The 21,609-nt window shown below is 39.0% G+C and overlaps 1 protein-coding gene and 1 non-coding gene across 2 annotated transcripts; both read left to right on the top strand.

Annotated features, from left to right (window-relative positions):
• Positions 1-6,006: 6,006 nt before the first annotated feature.
• LOC120104149 (small nucleolar RNA snoR109) lies at positions 6,007-6,101 on the top strand. The gene has a single exon (XR_005506601.1). It is a non-coding gene; the product is annotated as a small nucleolar RNA snoR109 (small nucleolar RNA).
• A 14,460-nt stretch (positions 6,102-20,561) lies between these two features.
• LOC103715808 (ethylene-responsive transcription factor ERF105-like) lies at positions 20,562-21,578 on the top strand. Its single transcript, XM_008803566.6, has one exon. The coding sequence runs from the start codon at positions 20,665-20,667 to the stop codon at positions 21,373-21,375; it is 711 nt and encodes a 236-aa protein (XP_008801788.3). The 5' UTR covers positions 20,562-20,664; the 3' UTR covers positions 21,376-21,578.
• The last annotated feature ends 31 nt before the right edge of the window (positions 21,579-21,609 follow it).

Here is a 21,609-nt window from a genome sequence, read left to right as displayed (position 1 = left end):
GTTTCAAAAAGAAAGGTATGACCTTCATATTGTATTACAATCATTTGAAGTCATTACAAGTATTGATGGCTAATACAAAAGAAGTTTCAAATAAGCCTAGGGTTTTACAAAAAGATGAACCCTAGATGTCTACAAAATGTCCCTCACCGGCGACCACGCTCAATAGCCCCAGCAGCAGCCTCTATAAACCCAGTTATTGCATCCATTAGGGTTTTAAATTGATTTCCCTGAGACTGATTGAAGGCTGTCACTAGTGCTTCAAATTCATGAGTTGCCCTTTCAATTCTTCCTCTAAGTTGGGCAGCCACAGTGCCCACATTGCCTCCAGGGCTCGTCAACTCTTGAAGACCATCCGATATGATCTTCAATTCAGCCTGTATCTCAATTGATCTTAAGGTTTGGCTTGTTCCCACATGAACCAATTCTGACGCTGTAGCTTCTATCTGAGCTTTGATTTCCTTTAATTCTTGTAGGAGTGCTTCATGTGAGGTACGGATGGGAGCTAACTCAGCAGAGACTATTGATCTCATCTCTTCCCTCATCTGCTGGCATATCACATATGCTAGGGTGTACATCTGCTCATCTGATAGGGACAGTGATCCACTGACTGGAGGAGGAGGCACTGAGGTGGATGGTCCAGCCGAGCTGGAAGGTACATCAGGAAAGGCCATAGGGCTATGTGGAGGAGAGAGGTGGTCAGGCTCCTGATGTGGGATCTCAGGCTCTATGGTTTGGGATTTTCTTTTAGGGGCCTTAACCCAAGACCCGTCTTTCTTGTGAAACTCCATCCTATGTAATGTGCTCTCATTGTAGTAGTCAATGTTTCTCAAAGGTTTTTCTGGCTCATTTTCAGGAATTGGAACCTTAAAATGTTTGAACAGTAGGGTGAAAACTATCCCATAAGGTATGCTAAATCTGGAATACCTATGACATATGGAGATGTAGTTCAATATGAGCCTAGGGAGGTTTAGGGGAATCCCTAGCAAGATATGGTGCATAATAGCTAAGTCTCGCTCCGAAACGAAATCGAAGCGACCGATTTTTGGAAACAAGACCCGGTTAACTATGCTCAAAAGCAATCTCATTTCGGCATTGAGGTCTTGGGACTTAACTATGTCAAGAGGGCCGCAGTCCTCTCTTCCTAAAAGTAGGTTTAGGGCAATCTCCCTTTGGGGATGTGAGGTCGGAGCCTCACCGTATTTGGGGATTTGTAGCAAGTTAGATAGGATGTCCTCATTGATTTCTATCAATGTGCCTCGGACATATCCGGTGTACCCCGAGTCCCCTAAGGCCATATTGCTAAACATTTCTCTCACTAGGCCGGGATATGTTGACATATTTAGGGAACATAGGTGTTCCCAACCTTGGGCACTGAGTCTCTCTCCAATAGAGAACCCCTCACTAGCTAGAAACTGGAAATCTATATATCTACCTGTGGTTACTGTGCGATTTGCACAGGAGAGGGTCACGGTTGACGGAGCAACCGGAGGAGGCGGCGCGGAGGGCTCTTCCCTCCGTTCCTCGTCGTCGTTTGCTACTCTAGGATGCCTCCCACCCGTTCGCCTAGCTTTCTTAGGTGCCATGGATTGGAAATCTAGAGAAATGGGGAGAGATTTTGGTTCGGTTTGTGGTGGAGAGAAAATGGAGGCTAGGGTTTGTGTTTTCGTTGGGGACGAAAGAAGGTAGCTCGGGTCGGCTCGAGCTGTTTCGACCTAATTTAAAAACTTTCATTCGGTCCCCGAGACGTCTCCGCGACTAATGCGAGACGTCTCGCCGGGGGGACGTCTCTGTGATTTGCCAGAGACGTCTCCGGCACTGAAAAATTTCACAATGATTTCTATCTTTTTCCAATTTATTTTATTCAACCACAATAATCAGCGTGATTTCTTTTGGTGAATATAGAGTGAGTTTGCTTGTGATCCTTCCCTTCAATAATACATCCTGTAAAAGTTTGATAATGATTTTTTGAATTATCAATATTGAAATGAGGAATGTTTGACCAAATTTCGAATGTCTATGAAATAGGCTCTGAAAATATCTCCATGAAGAGTCCAAGGGAGGGTAACCATCCTCCGGAAAGTCAAACAATTCGTCATCTAACTTTGATAGATTCATGTTTTCACTTATTAGATACTAGGTTTGCTATTTGTGACCTTGAAGTGTATTATTAGTTTGAGTAGCATTCACATGTATCTCTAGAGCTTACAAAGCATTGCATTACAAGTTCAATCTATTTGCTAGGATCATACAAGCACAAAGCATTCCTTAAAAAATTGAACCTATCTTTACAAAGGGGCTTTGTAAAGATATCGGCCAATTGATTTTCAGTACATACATACTCAATCATCACATCATTTTTCAGCACATGATCCCTTATAAAGTGATGCCTAATCTCTATGTGTTTTGATTTAGAGTGTTGAACAGGATTTTTTGTTAAATTAATTGCACTTGTATTATCACACCTAATTGGTATGTTGTCCATTTTGATACCAAAATCTTCAAGTTGTTGCTTAATCCAAAGAACTTGGGCACAACAGCTTCCAGCTGCAATGTACTCAGCCTCAGCTGTGGACAAGGCAACTGAATTCTGTTTCTTGCTAAACCAAGAAACCAAATTAGCACCTAAGAATTGACATGTGCCACTTGTGCTTTTTCTGTCGAGTTTGCACCCGGCAAAATCAGCATCGGAATAAGCAATTAAATTTATATCAGATTGTTTAGAATACCATAAGCCTGCATTAGATGTCCCTACTAGATATCTGAATATTCTTTTAACAGCTTGCAAGTGTGATTCCTTAGGACATGCTTGGTATCTAGCACACATGCAAACACTGAATAATATGTTTGGTCTACTAGCAGTAAGGTAAAGTAAAGAACCTATCATACCTCTGTACAATTTGCAGTCTATACTTTTACCTTTTTCATCTTTGTCAAGCTTGCAACTTGAGCCCATGGGTGTGCTGATTTCCTTTGCATCCTTTATCTTGAACTTTTCCAACATTTCCTTGATGTATTTGGACTGACTGATGAAGATGCCTTCCTCTGATTGTTTTATTTGTAGCCCAAGGAAGAAGTTGAGCTCACCCATCATGCTCATTTCAAATTCTCCCTGTATAAGCTTAGCAAACTCTTGACAAAGACTATCATTAGTAGCACCAAAAATTATATCATCCACATAAATTTGCACAAGCAATAAGTCATTCCCTTTTCTTTTAATGAAGAGGATTTTGTCTACATTTCCTCTCTTAAACTTATTTTCAATTAGAAAATTACTTAATCTTTCATACCATGCCCTAGGGGCTTGCTTAAGTCCATACAATGCTTTATGCAATTTAAAAACATAATCTGGATGTAAGTGGTTCTCAAAACCTGGAGGTTGTCCTACATAAACTTCCTCCATTATATAACCATTTAAAAAGGCACTTTTTACATCCATTTGATAGAGTTTGAAATCCATGAAGCATGCATATGCCAAAAGTAGTCTAATAGCCTCTAACCTAGCAACAGGAGCAAAAGTTTTATCAAAATCTATTCCTTCCTCCTGATTATATCCTTTGGCTACTAGCCTAGCTTTGTTTCTTATTACTATTCCATCTTCATCTAGTTTATTTCTATATACCCACTTGGTGCCTATAATTGAAACATTAGGGGGTCTTTTCATTAGAGTCCAAACTTGATTTCGTTCAAATTGGTTTAATTCCTCTTGCATAGCATTCATCCAATTTTCATCTTTTTCGGCTTCTTCTAGTGATTTAGGCTCTATCTGTGAAACGAATGCAAGATAATTACTAGTGTTTCTTAAAGAGAATCTTGTCCTTATCCCTTGTGAAGGATCACCAAGGATTAGATCCCTTGGATGACCATGTGCATACCTCCATTCCTTAGGAAGATCTTGATTTCTCGCTGGAGGTTGATCTTCTTCATCTTGCTGAATTGTATCTTCTTTGATTTCATCCTCATGTTGTTTGTCTTGTATGGAGAATTCCTTCATTCTGTCTTCAAGTATACCTGCATCACCATCTTCTTCTTTTCTAGAAGAATCTCCATTAGCTTCATCAAAAACAACATGAATGGATTCTTCAACAACGAGAGTTCTCTTGTTGAAGACACTGTATGCTCTACTAGATGAGGAATAACCTAAGAAGATCCCCTCATCTGATTTAGTACTAAATTTACTTAGATTGTCCTTTCCATTGTTTAAAATAAAGCAGCGACAACCGAAAAATGAAAATAGCTTATATTAGGCTTCTTATTTTTCAACAACTCATAAGGTGTTTTCTTTAAGATAGATCTAACTAAAGCACGGTTTAAAATATGACATGCAGTATTTACTGCTTCAGCCCAAAAGTACTTTGGTAGATTCGATTCGCACAACATGGTACGAGCCATATCTGCTAGTGTGCGATTCTTCCTTTCTACCACCCTATTTTGTTGGCACTACCAGAAAACACGCGTATAGTGACGGGAAATTAGTGACGGACCGTTATCAGTCACTATTTGTGACGGATTAGTGACCGACATAAATTTGGTCACCGTGGTGTAAACTTAGTGACAGATTAGTGACAGGCCGGTCACAAAATGCGCGGGTAGGATGGGCGCCAAAACTTAGTGACCATCGTAGTGACGGGGTATCTGTCAGCAAAATGATAACCGAAATTGCAACCAGATAGTGACAAATTCAGCCGTCACAAATATCGTAACCTAAGTGTTTATAAATTTTTAAAAGATTATTTTTGGCAGTGACGGGTTATTGACAAAAATTTCCGTTACCAAATTTAAATTTTAATTCCAAAAATATTAAAAATATTATTTTTGAGTAATTCTAAATTAAAAAAAGATAAAAGGAGGAAAATCCAAAATGAAACTAAGTGTGTCCGCCGTCCCGCCCAAATTCCTTCGATAACCCAAATTTCAATCGTTCTCCAGAAAACTCAAATTTCTTCTTCTCATTTTCAAATCTCATGGTGCCGGTCATGACCTATTTGTACCCCTACTGCTGCTTTCCTGCAATGGGATTAGATTTTGGAAGAAGGTCTGGGATTTTTTTTTGTCCTCGTGAGTGGGGAGCTGGGAGACATCAAGTTCGGTGCAATCGGCCTTATAGATAAAAAATAGTTTGATATGAAATTTGGCTTGCAGACCGACTTACCTCATCACTTCCCCATCAGCCCGGTCGAAGCACTTCCCCATCAGCCCGGTCGAACTTAAAACATTGGCTTCGTCCCGATTGGACGGTTAGGGCTTCTGGCATCGCCGCTTCCCCTTTCTTGTCTCCCCTCTCCTCTCCTCTCCTCGACCTCCGCCCTCTCCTCTCCGGCTCCTCCTTGCCGACCATTTGTGCCTCCCCGTCGACGGTGACCACGGCTACATCACGCCCCCCGATCGGCCGATCCAACTCTCACCCGGGACAAGATCATCACGGCTACATCACCCCGTCGACGCCCCCCTTCTTCTTGCTCGTCGGCTAGGGTTTTCAGAACCCACAACTGGTTCTTTCCCGAGCAAGGTAAACCCTAACCCCGTTTCTTTTTACCCCATGATAACAAAATAAAAGAAACAAAGAAGAGGAAGAGAAAGGGGGAAGGAACTTACCGAGGGTCTCCGTCTGTGGATCCAGCGCCGCGCTTGATCGCCGCCGTGGCCGCAGTTGTCGACGGCCGCGCTAGGGTTCTTCTTTCCCTCCTATCCGGGTTCTTTTCCTTCCCCTGCTGCAGGTAGGCAAGGCAGAGAGGGTCATTCCTCCCCCCTCTGCTGCGGGTAGTCCAGTCCCGATTGGCATTCTTCCTTCCCCTGTTGGTCGCGTTCTCTATGATGTTGAATTTTGTCCTCTCTCTCTCTCTCTCTCTTTCAGTATAGAGCTTATCCCTTCTTTTTCCTCTTGATTTTTGGGGTTTTCTTCGTTTTCTCCTGATATTATGTGGTAGATTTTATAATGGTGGTTAGGATTTGCGCTACAAGTACCAAGGTTAGGGTTTTGGGTTGCCCTGATCTTGAAGTTGCCGGATCTGGCTGTAGCTATATGAATAAAGAGAAGAGGGAAGAAAACTGGTCGGCTTGCTCTCCTTATTGTTGGCAACCCGCTTACCAAGCTTCCCACATTAATTTGTTCTTAAAATGTAGCTTCCTATTTTATTCTTTTTTATTTTTTGTGAGAAGGGCAGAAGAAGGAGATGGTGCATGTGTTAGCCATTTTTAGAGGACCTTCTCACACATCAAGAGCTATCTATTTTCTTTGTTTTTTTAATGTTTTTATTAATTTTTCAAAGTGATGATATCTCGGCCATTATCCAGGCAAGCTGTTTTTTAATTGCTGCAGATTGTGTCATTAATGCCTACATCTGAGTCTTATTTTCTTTTAATCTGTCGCTCTATTGTTCCATGCTGTTCTCTATAATCTCTCTAATTACTTTTTTGGTTGTGTATTGCTATGAAACTTTTTGGCCCTCCTATGTTTTGGACTTCACACCTAGGTGCAACCAGTTTGATCTGGGATTATGGCTGATATGCCACCCAAACAATAATGGATATTTTTCAGCTGTTAATTTATGTCTCCAGAAAATCAATAGTAACTTAACATATTCAATTTTACCATCAAATTGGAATGAGGTTGCAGAGCTTAATTACTGTAGAAAGAGCTTTATAAAGATTTTAAGTAGGTGATAGATATGTCTTTACCCTGTTGCTGCTCATCATAAAGATTGAAAACATATGGTCCTGGTATTTTGGATTGGGCTTTCAATCTCAGGATCGAAATGACACAAAGTCTTGTACTGTAGCAAATTCTTGTATTTTGGATTGAACAGCCTCATTACTTGCAGCGTTCGAAGCGGCAATTTCTTCTAGGCGCTTCCATACAACTTCACGTTTTGACTTAATCTCCTTTTCTTTAGATCATCTTCTTCAAACTTCTTCAAGCACTCCATGAATAGCCCAGGATCATGATCAGAAAATATCTTACGAACATTTAGCGTGAGGCTCTGAACAGCTTGGTTCCAGTGAGACTTTGTATTTCTCTCCAAAGCAGGGAAGATAATTGGTAAAATCGCCTTACAGTTTTGTTTTGTTTAGTCTTTATTAACATCTTGTAAGGACTGAATTTGCTTTTAGTATCGGTGGGCGGGTACTTGATAAGTATCGTAGTGCACTTAAACTGAATATTGCCGAGGCCTTGATTTGTACTCAAGATTGGGTGTTGGAAAAGAAAGGTATATGTTTTATTAATTATATTTCTATTATTTTTTGAATAATTTATTATTAATTATTGCAATATTTCAATGTAGATGTTGAGGATGCCAAGTTAGATGAGATTGTAGAAGATGTCATAAACTCAAGTTTCTACAATGAAACTCAATCAACTCAATGCTCGGCCAATGTTGAATCCAATTCATAGTGAGATGAATCATGATCATGGGATACTCCCTTTTGGTTTTGGTTTAAATATGGATGTTGTTATAGTTTGGGACTTTTTTAGTTTTGCTTTGACTATGGATGTTGTCATTGGTTATTGTAATTTTGGTTAAAATTTCAGCTTCTCAGGTATGCCCTCATCTAATGTCACTCTTAACTTTTGCTCATGTTTTTATATTTCTGTAAGTAACTATGAACTGAATTGTAATGCTTTCTTTTTAACTTCAGATGGGATATGCTTTGCAAAAGGAAACAGGTTAAGGGAAACAAAAGGGGCAATGCTCTCTCTCTCTCTCTCTCTATTTTTTTTTTTTTGCCCCTCTGATGAATGGAATGAAATAGGTTAAAGGAAACAACAAGGGGCAATGCAAAAGCAAAGGGTCAAAGCATACTGCTGGCTTTCTATCTGAACGAGTACAAGTTCTTATTCCGACTCCTTCCCGGTTGACAGAGTTGAAGTCATTTATGTCAGTCCATTGGAATCATATACTGACGACATTTATATATGTCTCTTATATTCTGGAAGGAGAGATGCTGAATGAAAAGCTTTCAGCAGAACACTTCCATTGTTTTGTTTATGCATATGACTGGATGAGGCTCTAGCTTGTATTTTTCTTTTATTATGAGCCAATCAATGTACCAAAAATACCAGATTATTGGAATGTGACCAGTGACCAAATTTGGTTACTGAATAGTTTACCAAGTATTGTGACGAGCTAATATAAACTTAGTGACAGGATTTTGGTTTCTAAAAATTGATTTTGCTCAGTGAGTCAGTAACGGAATTAGTGACAAATTTAGTGACAAAATTTGTGACCATGTCTGTGACGACTAAATCTGTCACTGAAGGTTGTGACAAATCAGTGACCAAATTTGTGACCGAATTCTGTGACAAAATCAGTGACCAAGTTATCTTCGTCACTAACTCAATGACTGGTTAGTGACGGAAAATATGTAATTTTTTAAATATTTAATTTTTTGGATTTGTAACGGCTTAGTGACGGCGGCTCTGTCACGGAGTTTAGTGACGGGAATCGCCGCCGTCATTGAGAATTTAGTGACGCGTGTTTTTGTAACTAATTTCGTGACGGGAGCTCCAGTCACAAATTCCGTATTAGTAACCGGAAACACGGTATAGTGACGGGAATCTCCGTCACTATACGCGTGTTTTCTGGTAGTGTGGGGTGTCCTAGGGGCCGAGAAATTGTGATTGATACCGTTTTCTTCACAAAATTTTTCAAAATGCTGCTTTTCAAACTCGGTACTATGATCACTCCTAATTGCTTTTAGTTTAAGATTAAGTTCATTCGAAATCCTATTATGAAACTTGATAAAAGCGGAAAAGGACTCATCTTTGTGGGCAAGAAATGAAACCCATGTAAAACGTGAAAAATCATCAACAATTACAAGACCAAACTTCTTACCCCCTAGACTAGCAGTTTTAGTGGGTCCAAATAAATCCATATCAATTAGTTCTAGGGGTTTTGATGTTGAAACTATGTTCTTAGACTTGAAAGAACTTCTTGTTTGTTTTTCTAGTTGACATGCAGCACAAATTTTGTTCTTTTCAAAGTCTATTTTTGGTAGTCCTTTGACTAGATCTTTTGTAATCAATTTAGAAATTAAATCCATGCTAGCATGCCCTAACCTACGATGCCATAGCCAGCTAGTCTCATTGACCTTGGCATCCATGGCTACAAGACATTGGCCATCTTTCATGGTGAGATCATCAAGATCTACCATGTAAACATTTCCACGCCTATGTCCCATAAGTATGATCTCATTGTCAATTGGACTACTAATTATGTATAGGGAAGATTCAAATGACACTTTAAATATCTTGTCACAAAATTGACTTATACTTAATAAATTATGTTTTAATCCATTAACTAACAATACATTGTCAATAAATGAGGAGGGTGATATGGAGATTTTACCAACGCCAATGATTTGACCTTTGGCATTGTCTCCAAATGTGACTACTCCTCCTTCTTTTGATTTCAAGGTGACGAAAAGGCTCTCATCACCGGTCATATGCCTTGAGCAACCGCTATCAAGATACCACATTCTCTTTTTGCTCCCGGCTGCAAGGCATACCTGCAAAATAATCACGTGAAGCTCTTAGGTACTCAAGTTTTTTTGGGTCCTTCTTGGTTAGTGTAGTTGCTTTCCTTAGGCACCCACACTTTAGTTGTATTTTTATCCTTTACAAATGTATTCTGGTTAGTTTGAATCTTTCTTTGAATGCAAGAATAGGCTTTATGTCCACTTTTCCCACAATGAAAGCATGTAGGTTTTTCAGTTTTGAAATCTTTTGCTTTCACAAAAAAGTTCTTTAGATATTTTTGTTGTTTGCTGGTTTTGTATCCTAATCCGGCTTTACTAAAAACAGCTCTTTGATTGGATAGAATGAGATTGAATTTTTCAGAGCTATGTGTAAATTTCTGCACAATTGGTTTGTACTTGTGTACCTCATTTTTAAGGTCCAAATTTTCTTTAGCCAATTCTTCCTTATCATTTTTAAGGGATTCAACATTTTGTGCAAGTGAGGTATTACTATTGAGTAGGAATTTGACTTTTAGATTTAATTCCTTAATGAGTGTTTTTGCCGTTTCATTTTCAATGCTAAGCTTTGAATTTTTATTCTTTAGGTCAATGGTGTTATCATTTTCATAGCTCTCCTTCTCAATCAATAGGTTTTTAATGTCATCCTTTAGTTTTTGATTGGAGGCTTTTAATTCTTTATTTTTTGCTCCTAACATACTACAATCGCTCATGAGCTCTTGGAAAGCTTCATATAATTCTTCTAAAGTAAAATCTGTAGTTGAGCTTTGACATACCTCATCGTCGTCGAATGCCATGAAGCACAAGTTTGCGGTCTCTTCCTTCTCTTCCTCGGAGGAGGATGTGTCACTATCATTCCAAGTTGCTTTCAACGCCTTCTTCTTCTTCTTTCCATAGTGCTTCTTCTGTTGAGGGCATTCGGAGCGGATGTGTCCCGGTCTCTTGCAATCATAACATATGATTGGGTCTCTTTCTTTTTCTTTTTTCTTTTCCCAATCATTTCTCCCTCCAAACTTCTTTCTTGGGAAGGGTTTCTTTCTTCTCACGAATTTTTTGAACTTCCTTACTATTAAACCCAAGTCTTCATCTTCACTTTCTTCTTCACTCTCACTGCTTTCTTCTTCACAAACACTTGAAGTAGCCTTGAGTGCGATTGTCTTCTTCTTTGGCACATCTTCTTCATGTTGCTTCATTGTGAGCTCATGCGTCATCAATGAGCCCAATAGTTGTTCAAGTGCCAATGTGTTGAGGTCTTTAGCTTCTACGATCGCCGTGACCTTCGCTTCCCAAGCTTTTGGCAAGGACCTGAGAATTTTACTCACAAGTTCTGGGTTAGTGTAAGATTTACCCAAATTCTTTAGACCATTTATTATATCAGTGAAGCGTGTGAACATGCATGATATAGTTTCGTTGGGTTCCATCTTAAATAACTCATATTTGTGAACTAGAATATTCACTTTAGACTCTTTGACTTGATTGGTACCCTCGTGGGTAACTTCAAGCCTATCCCATATTTCCTTGGCGGAAGTACAGGTGGAGACTCTATTGAACTCATTTACATCTAGAGCACAAAATAATGAGTTCATGGCTCTAGCATTGAGTTGAACCATCCTACTATCATTCTCATCCCAATCCTCTTCAGGTTTGGGAACTTGAATGCCATTAACTATGTGATATGGTTCGTGTGGTCCTTTGATTATGACCCTCCACAAGGCATAATCTTGTGCTTGAATAAAAATTCTCATTCTAGTCTTCCAATAGGAATAATTTGTCCCATTGAAGAGTGGAGGTCTATTGGTAGCCTGCCCCTCAGCAAGAACATTGTTAAAGGGTGTTGCCATCTTGATCTTTGGCAAAGACGGTTAGGTCTTCAAGAAATACACAGAGCACCTGCTCTGATACCACTTGTTGCCCAGAGATGGTCACCCAAGAGGGGGGTGAATTGGGTGTTTTAAAACTTTTTGTCTAATTAAAACAAAACACACAAGTGTATGTGCAAAGGTGAAGCTAAAGTTGCAACCACAATCAAACGCAAACACACAAAGATTTATAGTGGTTCGGAGCTTCCACTGCTCCTACATCCACTCTCCAAACACCTTTGGGAATTTCCACTATAATCAGCGATTACAGTCCGGTAGTTTTGCGAGTGCACTACCCAACTCGTTGTTTTACCCCGGGCTAACAACGAACTCTACAATCCCCCAATTTAACCTAGGCTTGGGACGCCTATCCCTTGTTCCAAGTCCCTTGACTGGAACAAGCACAATAATCAAATGTTTTACAAAGATTTAAAAGCTCTTAAGAAAGCAAATATATCAATGAAAAACAACAAAACCGGAAGAACCCTTTTTGCCGTTGGAAGCGTGGGTGATGGTGGTTCTTCCGATGTGGATCACGTTTGCTTGAATGCGAGCTTTGAATGCCGAGTGGGAGTGAGTAGTTGAGCACGAAATCAGATGGAAAAGCTTGAATGCACTTGATTTCTCCTCTTGAAAGCACTAACTCCCTTGAACCTCTTTCTCTTTCTTCTCTCTTGAATGATCTTGTGTTTGGTTGGTGAGAAGTTGTTTAAAGGCACTTAAAAGCTCCCTTTTATAGCCCTACAAGCAATAGATCCGTTAGACACAAAAATATAGCCGTTTGAAATTCAAACAAACCTGCAAAAGTGTGTCAGTCGCGTCCCAGGCGCTCCGGAGACATCTCCGCTTGAACGCGAGACGTCTCGGCTGTATAAAAATTCTTTTGACGATGTTTGGAGTCGACTCGGCGCTTTACGGGGACGTCTCTGAAGAAGAACAGCTTGAATGCTTGTTTTTCTGTTTTTCTGAGAGAGTCGGCTCGGCACTTTACGGGGACGTCTCGGGATGTTTGCGCTTTTTGCATGGGGACGACTCCGCAGTCTTATCACCAAAAAACAAGTCCTCTGGAATCCCCTGAGAGAGTCGACTCCGCGCTTTCTGGGGACGTCTCGGGAAGTTTGCTTTTTATGCGTGGGGACGACTCCGCGTCCTTCGGAGACGACTCGCGCGCATCCCTTGAAATCGGCCTTTCTGCCGTCTCTGAGAGAGTCGACTCCGCAGAGTCGGGAGTCGACTCCGACCCTGCGAGACGCCTCGCCAGGTGCCGGGGACGTCTCCAGACGTGCCAATTCATCCTCTTCGTGCCAGAGACGTCTCTGGGACAAACCGGAGACGTCTCAACTGTCCCTGATCTGTTTTCTTCATCTCAAAAAATCTTTAAAAAATTCTTGAAAAATATGGGAACATGCCTTGACAATTCTTAACAATATTCTTAGTTAAATACCTGAAATTCTCAAATAAATTGTTAATATAAAGGGAATTATACTCTAGTATTTTGTATTCATCAAAATCCATTAGGGGGTCAACAAGATCTTGTACATAATAATAATATTATTATTATTATTACTATAAGATTCGTTAGCATGTTAAAGAAAATCAAGTAAAGGGACGTCTTTTTCTTTTTTGCTAATCTTCAGGTGTGCGAATACGACGACGTTGGGTGGGTTCTGCGAGCCTTCGAGTCTTTCCCTTTGAAGTCAGAATGCCGCAAATCTTCACGTGCGCGCATACCGCGACGTCGGACCAAGGTGCGGTGGGTTCCGCGAGCTTTCCTCAAAAGCAGCCAAATGTGGCGTAACTGGGAAGTGCCTCGCACGTGCATGAAAGGAGAGAAATGGTCAAAAGTAGATTATGATGTAGTAATCCTTTGAAGCCGTGTTTGATGAATATGTGGTACCTAACTATATATTAGGCATATTATTAACTATCACATGAAAGTTGTTTAAGATTGAGCATCACATTCTTCACCATATAATCATAAATAGGAGCTTGTGCTAATCATCTCACCTCTTTGCTTGGTGAGAAAAAAAATTTTGGATTTGAATTTTATAATCTGAACTTTAATAATTATAATGAAGTTTTACCTTTCCCCTTTTTCTCTGTTTGAGTTTAAAAAGGCGTGATTTTTTTGCATGAATATTCTTTTAAATATTAAATTTTGTATGAATATCCTTCTAAAATTGATATTTGCATGTGTACTCTTGTAAAATACTTCTTTTGCTATTATACCTTTTTCTATCTTTATTTTTGTATATGTATCCACACCATCAAATGTTGTTAAAAAATTAATGGTTTTAAATCAAAATGACTAAAATACCCTTAATGGATACCTGCTTTAAAATTATAAGATGATTGCGATGGAAGACAAAAAAGTTATATTAATATTTTATTTTATTTTTAATTAAAATAAATATGATTTTTATTAACGGTATTAGAAGAACAGTTATTAGGAGCATTTATACAAAAATAGTATTTTATGAGGGTACAGAAATAAATATAAATTTTAAAAAGATATTCACGTAAATTTAAATTTTTAGAATGGTATTTATGAAAAAACCTTAAAAAAATTAACTCCATCAAATAGCCATGGGATACTTGGAATTACATGCAGTAGAGCAAAAAAAAAAAAAAAAAATCCTTATAGAAGTAGCTACATGCCAAAAAATTTATTTTTCTAAAAAAGAGACGAGCCATGTACCTGCAGGCATGCCATCATCCGAATGGTTTGGCAATGTAAGATTCATATCCATCTATGTTATTCGAATGCATCATGTATATTGCACAACGAAAGATCACTGCCAATGAACAAATAATCCTTTGATTGAGCATCATTTGAAATAATATATAAATCCAAATCTGTGCCTTAGATTGTAGGGGAAAAAAAATTGTGATACACAAAAAGCAATCCATCCCTCTAAGAACTATAAAACTGACCTTCTTTGGAATCAACAAATTTCTCAGAGCGAATGCAGCCACCTGTTCATAGCTTTAAAAGAACTATATTCCCTCCTAAGTATTATTTTTATAATAAATAAAGTTACTTTGGGTTGCCAAAATGCAAACAATGGTTTCTGCTAGCCCATTTTAGCCTTGTACAAGATATTTGTAACAACCCAGGATCTCACCCAAAATGGCTAGCCGCAAGTTATTATTTGGGTTACTTGATCCTGTATAAGTACCCAAGATCTACCCAACGAATAACCGATGTGGGACTAAACACACGCCCGCACGGGTCCTCACATACTCCCCCCGTTCAAGTCCTGACGTCCTCGTCAGGCTAAGGGTTCAAATCCATTCGAATCCAATCACAAACACCACGATCAGCTCGTGGTCAGCTTCAATAGATCTGTGCTGTAGTATCTCCTAGTCCACATAGGTTATGGGCCGGGTCCGCTCTGATACCATTTGTAACAACCCAGGATCTCACCCAAAATGGCTAGCCGCAAGTTATTATTTGGGTTCCTTGATCCTGTATAAGTACCCAAGATCTACCCAACGAATAATCGATGTGGGACTAAACACACGCCCGCACGGATCCTCACAATATTTAAGAACTAGAAAGAAGAAAAATAATCAAGGTGGTCTGTCATGCCCATCCAGAGTATTATAAGATTGCATCATGCAAGGTGAAACTATTGCACTAGACCAGGACTGTCCTAAGTCTCCAGTTAGACTCCTAGTTGGTTAACCAACTATTTGAATTACCTTTCTAAGTTTTTTCTCATTTTGTCAAATTCAAGATTTTGAACCCTCCTTCCACCTCTAGCAAACCAAAAATTTGATATCACATCTCTATAAACCTATTAAACATATAGAACAGAGAAAGTCCCTCCCCTTTCTTGAAATTCACAAAAATTTTAATTAAAATCAGAGAGAATAGCATCCCTGCCACATTATCAAGAAACCACGTCAGTCCGATTTTAGGAGTAGGATTTTGAAATTTAAAATCACCCACCTATTAAGAACATTCTAAAATAGATATAAGTGGAAAGATGACATTGGTTAAAAAGGAAAGATTTATCATTTCGTAATTAATTAGGATTCTTCTGAACATAGATCAATTAAAAATCCTCTCCTCCATTTCTCTCTGGTATTCTCAAGCTAGCGAGATGAAGAGATAGATTTTGATGCCATATCAAAGGACATCGACAAGAAGAAGAGAATAAAGATTTTCGATCAAATTGGTTGAAATAGGATTGAATTAAATTGAGATCCACTTTATTTCTCTTTATATAGTAGAACTTTTTTTATTGATGGTTATTTTTATATATTTTCTTACCTAACAAATAAGCCGATCCACAAATTGAAAACAGCACAAGATCGATGCATGGTGAGAGCAATGGTACGATTTTTGGTTTATCCCATCTTTCTTTTAACATTTTTCAATGTCGTAAACCTCAAGATTTTGGAGAATAAGGATTTGCTAGATTAGTTCGAATGCTGAACTTGACATTAAAAAGAAGAAGAGGGTAAATATTCTCGATCAAATAGATAAAAATAGAATTGAATCAAATTAAGATCTAATATATTTCTCTTTATTTATTGAAAAATCGATTATTGATGGTTTCTTTTATGCATTTTGTCACCCATCAGGCGAGCCAACCCACGAAAAGTAGTGCAAGCTCCATGAGCAGTAAGAATAATAGATATCTCGAGGTATGATTTTTAGTTTATTCTTTTTCTTAGCCTTTCTTTTTTTTTCCCAATATTAAAAATCTCAGGTTTTCGACAATGGGAATTTGTTAGATAGATTCGAATGTTGAACTTGACATTGGTAAGAAAAAGACGGTAAAGATTCTCGATCAAATTGATGCAAACAAGATTGAATCAAATTGAAATCCACTTTATTTTTCTTTATCTATTGGAAGATTTGTTTATTGATGGTTTCTTTTATATATTTTCTTGTCCATCAGACAAGCCGAACCACGAAATTGAAAGCAATATGAGCTTGAAGCATGACAAGAGTAATGACTTCTCAAGGTAAGATTCTTGGTTTATTCCATCTTCTTTTAAACCTCTCTCGGGATTTTCTAGATAAATATGAATGCTAAAGTTTAGATTATTTTCTTGATTTTGTGTAGAGCTTTTTTTGGTTTTTGTTTTGTGGATGGCCATTTAATCATATTTGCCCCAAGATATGATCCCCCCTTCCCTTTATCTTGCTCAAAACAATGATCTTGTTTGTTTGGGGTTAGATATTTTGTTTATATTTATTTTCAAGATTTGATCTTTTTTATTTTCTTGCACAAAAAATAAAATTGATCATTTTGGTTTGGGAGCATGGACGATGATTAGTTGGGAATTTGTAATTGAATAAGGATTACGAGGTTGCACCTCACCTACTTCTCCCCTCCACATCCAATGCTATCTGTTCATCAGACCACTTAGGACAATATCTATTGTTACATGTATTGCGACTATTTGTTTACATAATTGATTTATCAAATAATTAAGATTTAAAAATTAAATTCTATTTTTTATATTTTATTTTTTTAATATATAGATATAATATATTAATAGTATATTAATATACTATTTTTTTCTGCTAAATTGAGTAGCATTTTTTATCCCTAAATTTTAACCCAAAATCACTATCTTAAGATGATCTTCGATACCCATCTTCTCGTCCCCAGGTTGGATAGTGATTTGAGGAGTGAGGGTAATTTTCAATCACTGCCACATAGAATCACCATGGTGCAACCTAATATGGTGATCTTATCATCTTCATCCATATCACCATATACCAAACACCTCCTCACGGGATTTGCTGGTTTATAGAGCTAGGGAGAAGGTGCTCTACCCTTCCCACCCTCATTAATCACTAGGCTCCATAGTTTTTAAGAATCAAATCAAATCCGTGTGTCTTGATGAAACCTAACTAACTACAAATTAGTTAACCCTCACTTGACCGAACCTGATTTTGAACCCAACCAGACTAGCCCGAACCCGACCTGGCTAAATGGATTGAAATCGCAATACAACCAAAGTAGGGTAAATTTAAGTTGACTATATTAGATTTGATCAGCTTTGATTAAATAAGGTTAGATTAAGTTAGCTTGCTTTAGGTAAATATTTAAATTTTGTTGGAAGAAACACATTAGATCTTGTGCTTTGCTTTGGGTAACCATGTAAGTACTGTAATGGGTTGGATTGGGCTAAATTTCAGCTACTCTAAATTTCACCACTTGTTTCAAAGACTTAAGATGATAGGACGAGGTAGATTTATTTATATATTTTATATTTTTTTATATATCTAGGGCTAATTACCTACAATTCAGCTAGCATTTTCCTCCACTTAGCTCAATAATTAAATCATCTGGACCTGTTCTTAGCCGTCCAGGAGACAGACATCATGAGATGATTAATTAAATCATCAAATATTTCTTTCGTACTCGTGGCAGTCCACTCTACTCTCACGTCAAACAAATTAATCATCAGTTCGTGAATCATACTTCATAATTTCCGCATAAAGACGATCTGGTCATACTTGCACGTGGCTTTAAAACTCTTCCCCAAAAAAACAAAACCCGAAAGCTCGTGTTGAACTTTGACTCATCCTCCACCATGCCCGGTAAACATACCCTCCGAGATCCGGACTGTCCAGTGCGGAAGGGGCGAAGGGCCGAAGGCGTTAGCTTTAATCTCCCATTTGGTTTTTGTAGGGGTAGGTGACCGGATCTGAGCGAGTGGATAGGTTTCTTCCATCCATCCATAGATTCTCTACCGGTATCACGTGAAGGGGAGACAAGGACCGTGCTCTGACGGAAGTCCACCCGTCGTCTCGTTCGTCCGATTGCGTCGCCGTCCATCCAACGGTAGGAAGACATTGACTTTCTCACCATTGAAAGGACGGCATGCATGTGCCGTGACGCTGCTGGGAAAGCCGTTTTTCTCTACGGCTGAAACGGACTTGGAGTGGATGATATGACTGGAGGGGTCGAATTTATCTGTACCTGAGAAGACGGCGCATGCCAGGACTTACAGTGGCTGAGGCAGAGTTGCAGGCAGTCTGAGAGGGTATATCCTATGCGAAGCAGGTACTTGGTGCCGAGCGGGTGTACCTTGAGGGTGATTCATCTGTGATGATCGACTGGATTCAGAGGATAGATCGGTTTGGGGATGATCATCCCCTCATCCGAGAGTCTTGTAGGACGACTCAGACGATGGCTGACTTTCAGGCGGTTCATGTATTTAGGGAGGCGAACCGGGCAGCAGACTGGGTCGCCTCTTTTGTCGTCCGGCATTCCAAAGGTTTTTTTTGGACGTCTGTATCAGACGTTCCTCCATATTTGTACTTTTTTTACTTTTCTATGATCTGGATGATTGTATTCACATTCGACCTATATGAGATGAGCAGCCACTTTTACCAAAAAAAAAAAAAAAAAAAAGAAAGAAGAAGAAGAAGAAGAAGGAGAAGGAGGAGGAGGAGGAGGAGGAGATAGAAAGAAAGAAAGGAAGAAAGAAGAAAAAGGACTTAGAGTTCAAGCGGAAAGCTATGCCAAATTAGGGCCCGCATGGAATTATTTTTGTTTTTTATTTTTTATTTTCAAAAATTCAAAAAAAAGTTTAATTAAACTGAACAAACGTGTAGTATAAAACAGCTTTTGGAAGCAAAATATACCAATTTAGAAATTTGAAAATAAAAGCATTGAATGACACAAGTTTCGTGCAAATACCATCTTCAACATTAATAACCAGGCTATTTTTCACTTTTTTTTTTGTAGGGAATAAAAAAAACAACAATAAAAAAAGGTCCTTAATATTTTGCAGAAGTGATACATGTTGTTTATTCAAAAAAAAAAAGTATTTGATGAATAGTTATTATTTGACAAACCAAAATTTTTTACTTATTTTGATGTACTTTTCTTTTTTTCTCCTTATCAATTTATAGCGGAAAGAGTTTGCATTGTATTTACCAAAAAATATGTACATTTAAAGTAGAAAAGGAAAGATGCTAATTGGGAGAAGAAAAAAAAGTCTAGTGTGAAGATGATCAATCGTATAAGCTCTATTGCAAGCATGCCAAAGATTTAACTTTAAATTGTATATTCCATCAAAATTTGAAGGGCTTCAGTATTGGGAGACATGCTATACCCAATTATACAGCTCGTTGCATAGGATTTCTTTTTAAGAGATATTAAGATGCAAAGCTTAGTGAGGCCCATGGAGCTTGAGGTTAGTAACACTATCTAGAGGTGGCATCTCTTAACCTCATCAACATGCTCAAAATAATTTTATCTAATAATGAAAAGAAAAAAACACACTCAAAGAAGATACACTAATTTTCTACAGTATATGTGATGAGTGTTTAAAATTTTAAAAATATAAAGGTGCCATCCTTATAACAAATATAAAAAAAAAAGTCGCCACTCTTCACATACAATGCTAATGAGAATTTGAAGTAATGGAAGGCACCCAGTATCTCACCTCTCATCACTTATGCTCCATGTGCTTTACCAATCCACCAATGCTACTTGTGACTATTGATGATAAATATAGTACAAATATATGTGTATATATACATATACATACATACATATATATATATATATATATATATATATATGTATGTATATGTATATACATATAGATATGTGTGTATGTATATGTCTCTATGTATATACGAATGTATATAAAAGTATTTCTTTCTTTTTTGGTAAAATGGATAAATTAAACCAAACAAGTATAAGTAAATCGCGGGAATCAGCAAACAAAATACTTAATAATAGAGCAGGATGGTGTGTCTTAGAATCTCAAAACATTGATTCAGTATAATTGGCTATATAATACACCATCTATATATATATATAATTTTAAATGAAAATAAAAAATGTAACAATTGTCAGCAATTTGGCAGAAAAAGAATAAAGTCTGATTTTAGTTGGCAATGAATAAGAAAGCCATCTAATAACTGTCATTGAATTAATTATGTCATAGATTCTAATACTATCTACAGCCACAAAAATATTACAAAAATAAATATATACTGCCGTCAAAAATTGATCCTGAGAAAATAGGGAAATGGCTCCCAAATGATATAAGAGGCCGTTATCTTTGACCGGCTCCGCTCTTTCCTCCGCGGGTTTGTTAAAGGGTAGCATCAGCCCTCAAAAGTCCAAACAATTGAATCATTGACCAAATCCTCTCCGCACAAAAGGAAAGCGGCTGCTCCTTGCCTCCCTCCTCCTCCCACGTTTTCTTCACTCCCTTCTTATCACTTATAAATATCCTTCCTCTTCCCCATCACTCCCATCCCGCACCCACTTCCTCTTCCCTCTTTCTAGCGACTTCTTTCTTTCTTTCCTCTTTGGGTAAGAAAAATAATTCAAACCCCATGGCGATGACCAACGAATTCTCGGCTCTCGACCTCATCCGACAGCACCTCCTCGCCGACCACTCCCCCGATCTCCCCCAGATCTCGCCGTCATATCCCGCCTCTGATCGGATCGCCAACACAACTTGGGGTGGGTTCCGATTTGACTCCAATCGCCTGCCGCCCCTGGCCATCTCCCTCCGGCCGGCGCCGAAGGTCGAGTGGACGGAGCCGGAGGCGGGGAAGCCGGCGGACTTCCGGCGGTACCGCGGGGTGCGGCAGCGGCCGTGGGGGAAGTTCGCGGCGGAGATCCGCGACCCGAACCGGCGGGGCTCGAGGGTTTGGCTCGGGACGTACGAAACAGCGGAGGAGGCAGCCCGGGCCTACGACCGTGCCGCCTACCGCTTGCGCGGGAGCAAGGCTATTCTCAACTTCCCCAACGAGATCGGCAGATCCGCCGACTGGATCCGCCAGCCGCAACCGCCGGCGACGGCGGCGGGGAAGAGGGGGAGGGAGGACGCGGTGGCGGAGGAGGAAAGGCCGATCAAGAGGGAGAGGTCGCCGGATTCCGGGGATGAGGAGGGGAAGGAGAATATTCCGTCATCGACGGCGTGCCCGTTGACGCCGTCGTGCTGGACGAGCGTGTGGGAGAGCGGGGACGGGAAGGGGATATTTAGCCTGCCGCCTTTGTCGCCGTTATCTCCGCCGTTCCCGCAGCTGATGGTGATCTGAGAGCTAACCGCTGGTGTTAGCCCGCAAGATTTTTTTTTTCCTTTATTTTTAGATATACATGCATATTTTATAGCTTTTGTATATAGAGACCTTGTGCGTCTGAATACTTTGGCTACTACAAACGTTGTGTTGTTGTATTCTTGATGCCCACTTTGAGTGAGTTGACAAAGTGAATTTTTTCAAGTTACCATAACATTGCTCTTGATTTGTTTGTTCTTTCATATGTGAAATGAT

The sequence above is a fragment of the Phoenix dactylifera genome, chromosome 10 (assembly GCF_051530095.1).
Source record: "Phoenix dactylifera cultivar Ajwa chromosome 10, Ajwa_hap1_PhDact_Kaust_v1.1, whole genome shotgun sequence".
Classification (NCBI taxonomy): domain Eukaryota; kingdom Viridiplantae; phylum Streptophyta; class Magnoliopsida; order Arecales; family Arecaceae; genus Phoenix; species Phoenix dactylifera.
The sequence above is the reverse complement of the archived record's forward strand: the minus strand, read 5'-3'. Positions and strand labels throughout refer to the sequence as shown.

Coding starts and splice junctions, on each gene's coding strand:
- LOC103715808 (XM_008803566.6), top strand. CDS start 20,665: ATGGCGATGACCAACGAATTCTCGGCTCTCGACCTCATCCGACAGCAC.